The following is a 5,304-nucleotide window of genomic DNA, read 5'->3' on the forward strand; positions in this document are numbered from 1 at the left end:
AGCATAGTGCAGTGCCGTGCGCCCATTCTGGCGAAATGAAGAAACAAACAGTCGTGCACTGTGAGAACCACATCACTGCTGTTACGCATGCAGCTGTGCACCCACCGCAACATCTGCCATCACAACCGGTGATATAGCTGCAGATAGTACTACTCGGATATCGCGTGATATACAAATAAGGCACTTTGATACAACATATTAGTATTGGTCTATAGCACAAACCTGCACCGCAATACCCAATATCTTTCGCAGTCGCACTCCAAGTAACGCGCTGAAATGAGTAGGTTGGAACAAAGGTTGATAGCATACGAAGCGCTGTATTGATCACAGTGACAACAGCACACGCGGCAATGGTGTAGTTAACTCAGTCTGTATATATACAGAATCAAAACTAGACTATCCACATACAATACAAACACTCCACTTTAATGCCCGTAGCTGCTCAAGGCCACAACACAAGTAGCGCAGAGTGCACATTGTGCATAAATGAACAGAAGACAAATCTTGGAATCTATGTCAGGAGGAAACATAAACGGCAAAACAATGAGCATATCAGGCAAGCTTTACTTTTAGACGTCAGAATCTTTTTAAGGTGAAAAATCCCTAAACCCTAAAACCCCTCCGTCCTGTATACCAGTGACATGAGGCCATCGAGATTGAAACAACAGCGTCAAACAGGACATACACCGCTAAGTGTCTATGATCAAACTACTACAAATATGGGTGTACTGTAGGTGTCAATCAGTTCTGTGCTCTATAAACATAATCAGTTTGAGAGTGGGATCATGGAGCAAGTGTCAATGCTGTTAAAAAGAACATGATATTTACGCCAATGCCCACCTACAACACAGATTGCGCATACACACCATGATAAGGAAAACACAAGAAAACATCAAACATTTATATATCATGATACGAACGGTCTCCTCCCTGGCGAAGAAAAAAGAGCACTACATACGTTTAACAAAGAGTCTGGGTCATTGCGTGCTAAAGTGGTACGAATAGATATTGAATACCACAACTATACTACACCACTTGCAATGCCATACTGACTACATATCAGTGTACCTAGCGAGTATCACAACTATACTACACAACTTACAATGCCATACTAGCTTATTACCAGTGTACATATGTAGCCACTGGAAATGAAAACAAGCAAACAAACCAACAAACTAAATATCAACCATGAAAAATAAACGAACGATCCGTAGCAAACAGACGAAGGGACGAACAAACACACCAACAAACAAACTAACATACAGTCGAACAAATAATGATGAAAAACATAGTATACAAACGAACAGACGAACAAACAAACTAACACACAGACGAACAGCGCAGCATACAAACAAGCGGACGAACATACACACCAACTGAAAAAAATATACATACAGACGAAGCACTAATGGAAATAACACAATATAGCTGCAGCAAAGAACAAGCTGGAAAGTGCACATTTTGAATCGTATTATCTTTGTACATTTTTCCACAAAACTGACACTGTGGGTATAAATAGCTTGCAATAGAGTATTTTTACACGAAATGTCACATAAGTACATGACTTTCAGACTATCAAAACAACAATAGACTATGACTGCAACAATAGTTTCAACATTCGCGAGTGCCGAGACAACCCATGCATACTTATACTTATTGAAGTATAGGTGTGTTGTTGTCAACTTCTATACTTGGACACATAAACCATACACACGACCCTTCTCACCACTCAAGTAGTACATTCTAACCTTTGTGCTATTGCCGACAAGCTGAACACGCACGGTAATTGGCACAGGCTGAAAAACATGAACACAGATTGTGCAGCAGTTCACTAGATGAGAAAATATCGTTGTACTTCCATACGACCACCGAAGAGAATCATGTAAACTATCTGCTACCTCCCGCAGGCAAACGATAAAAAACTAAACGATATGTTTTCATGTCAAATAGCAGAGACGCACACCTGGCATGCCGTGTTTGTACATAATGTGTGGATCGAGTACGAAAGCACGTTTGCACTCCTTGACGATTTTTCATACTATTGTATTGCATTGGTCACATGACTACATATCAATACTACGAATCTTGATGCGCAATAGAAATACATACTCGGCCTGTTGCGAAGAAACACTCGAAAAAAAGTAACAATCAACTACCGTATCAATCAATGTGATACACAAACAAACAAACAATAAACAATCATAAACGAAATAAATAGAATATGGCTTCGGCAAAGAACAACTTGGAAAGCGCATATTTAGAACCGTACTATCTTCGCGGGGTGGAATTAGCTAGCAATTGAAACGTCATATAGGTACATGATTTTCAGACTTCTTGGAAATAACAGCCGACTGTGACTGTGACATCATCAATTTCAGGGAACAAACAAACATACAACAAACGAACAGACCAGCAAAAAAATGACGGACCAACGTAAAAATTGTAATCGGACAAACAACAAACAACAAATAACAATCAATAAACGAACAAATGAATGAATGAACAGATAAACAAATGAGCGAACCACTGGGCGAACAAACTGACACACAATCAAACAAAGATACAAAATCACTGACAAACATGCAGACCTATTAACGAACAAATGATGCAGCTTGTATACCATGTAAATACGTACTAAATATCTATCGGTAACGCGAAATAAATTTTTTTTTTTGTTATATTGACCTTCATTGTATGGCTCAGAGTGTACTTTGACTACCGGGTAGTCACATCCACAGAGATCGAAACCAAACGTACCATGAATTGGCAGAATTGACTTGGGCGTGACAGCTCAAAAGCATAGAACACGTCTCTCTCACATCAATATCAGCATTGTACACCATCATGACAGATAGAACCACCATATAAACAAACCGAGATTTCTGTGGGACTCATGTACCCTGACAAGTCTAACACACATACCCATGTATTTAAACTAGATATCAAGGACAGACATATTTCATCAAACGTTGCTATACCACTAAGAATATGTGCATTATAACTCTGATTTAGTCATACAGACCGAATCAATAAACCTTACGACAGGGTATATAAAGTCAATCAACAAAACAAAAATAAGGGAAAATTGACTGCGACACGCGCATGACTACAGAACACCTGAAGTTAAGTGATTCATCTTAGACCCTCAATGATAACTTGCAACGACGAAATTAGCAGACTCACATCATTTACGCAAACGTATGTACACTCACAACGATTAAAGAACATATGTGTGGTACTTCATGAACTTTTACCTACGTTGTCTTTGGTCTCAATGTTGGCATCACTTTCCAAGAGTAGCCGCATCACTTCTTTGTGACCTGCAATACAAGCAAAATGCAGTGGCGTGCATCCATTCTGACGGAGTGAAGAAATAAAAATCGTGCACTATATGAGAACCACATCACTGTTGTTACGCATGTAGTTGTGCAACCACCACAACACCTGCAATCACAAGCGATGATATATGTACAGATAGTACGCGTGATATATAGACCTGTCACTTAGCTGCGGCAGATTTAGTATTGGTGTATTGCACAAACTTGCGCCGCAATGCCTGATTTCTTCACAACTACACTACGTGTAGTGAGATGGAATACGTAGAAAAATGGGAACAGAGGTTGACATCATTAGAAATGCTTGGATGACCACGGTGCCAACAGTACACGCGGCATCTCAGGGTATCTACACAAGGTGAAATCGTTGACTGAGCTCATAACTTTCAACACCCGTGTTATCGTTGACTTCTACTCCTTGTGTGAGGTATCTCGGACACGGCGCACATCTCCATTTCCGCTAGCAACATGTATACTCGCCATCTCATATTCTTCTATTCGTGTTGCTCAATTAGAAGTCAGTATAATTTTTATTGCTAAGTACTGGTGATTAGTATACGCATACAACGATGCTGTATTGTATTGAAACGTGTCTCGCCTATCAGAAGCAAGAGCCACTCGCCACTTGATCTTGCATTCACGTATAATGTGTGTTGCAGATGAGTGTATAGTCTAAGGTGTATTGCGGTGGGGTGTATAGTCTAAGGTGTGTTGCAGTGGAGTGTATAGTCTAAGGCGTGTTGCAGTGGAGTGTATAGAATAAGGCGTGTTGCAGTATTTGGTCCGTTGCTGTGCTTCGCTGTAAGAGAGTGAAGTGCTGCAACGAACGTGGGCAGTGTTTATTACTGTCGACTGCAACCTACGACGCTTCACACGAAAGCGTCCCGCCAGAAATTATGCTTGCCTTTTTCGGGTATTTGTTTATAGAAAAATTCCCACCAAAAATGTAATCGCAACGATCAGTCCCGAACTGTCAAATAATTAAAAAGTAATTTGTATGTGTATGTACAATAGGGTTTTCTAATCACAGCAGGGGTAGGGTGAAGCAATACTGTTTCATATATATATATGCATCTTGCTGTGGAGATAACTCGTGTATCTGCAGTCGGCTGCCTGTGAGTCATGCGCATGAACATGCAGTGCATACACGCGCTTAAGTTAGAATAAATAAACACAAACCTACAATTGTATTAATAAACATAAAACTATTATTGACATCGCAGGGCACACACTTAGTGCTGTATTTCCAATAATCATTCACACACATAGATCTGTGCACAGTGTTTCTATAGCAACAGGTGATGTCGTTTGCCATAGGAATAGTGCTGGCGGTAGCACTATGTGTGGGATACGAAGTATCTGTGGCCCTTCAATGGAAGGAGATGTTCTTTGCGCGCAATCGCATAGGTAGAAATAAGTTTAAACCAGCGGTGTTGAAAGATACATACTTTACAACTACGTGGAAGAATGCCATACAGCTGTTTGATTTCGGACGATGGGCCCCCGAGATTGTTGGAACTAAGTTCGTCACGGTATATATATATTTATGTACGCATCTTTATTTGCAATTTCGAGTGATGATTTATCTCAGGCTGTGTGTGAGTATTCATATGTACTTGTTCTGTATATGGGCATCTGGGTTTGATTTTGTCCAGTCAGGCTGTTTAAAGAAGTGAATTTGTGTATATATCTTATTTTGATCGCCCATAATGTGATTACATGAGTGTGCTTATTGACGAACATATAAATTTAGATATAGTTGTTGAAATGTATATTTTAAAAACATATTCAAACACAAACCAACACACACACACACACACACATACACACACACACACACACACACATACACACACGCACACACATACACACATAAACACAACATACACAAATACACACATACTCACATGTACACAAACATATTTATACATATGTACAAACATAGACACACACACAGGCACACATATAC

The 5,304-nt window shown here is 39.8% G+C and overlaps 1 protein-coding gene across 1 annotated transcript in view; it reads left to right on the forward strand.

The window, feature by feature from the left end:
• Window positions 1–4,627: 4,627 nt before the first annotated feature.
• The window catches only part of SARC_08229 (hypothetical protein), a gene marked incomplete at its 3' end in the record, with an annotated part of 2,932 nt that continues 2,255 nt past the window's right edge, over window positions 4,628–5,304 (forward strand). The window contains exon 1 of the mRNA XM_014297810.1: window positions 4,628–4,867. Within this exon, the coding sequence (XP_014153285.1) occupies window positions 4,637–4,867 (231 nt within the window). The remainder of the gene's footprint in view (window positions 4,868–5,304) is intronic.

The sequence above is a fragment of the Sphaeroforma arctica genome (genome assembly GCF_001186125.1).
Source record: "Sphaeroforma arctica JP610 unplaced genomic scaffold supercont1.721, whole genome shotgun sequence".
Classification (NCBI taxonomy): Eukaryota; class Ichthyosporea; order Ichthyophonida; genus Sphaeroforma; species Sphaeroforma arctica.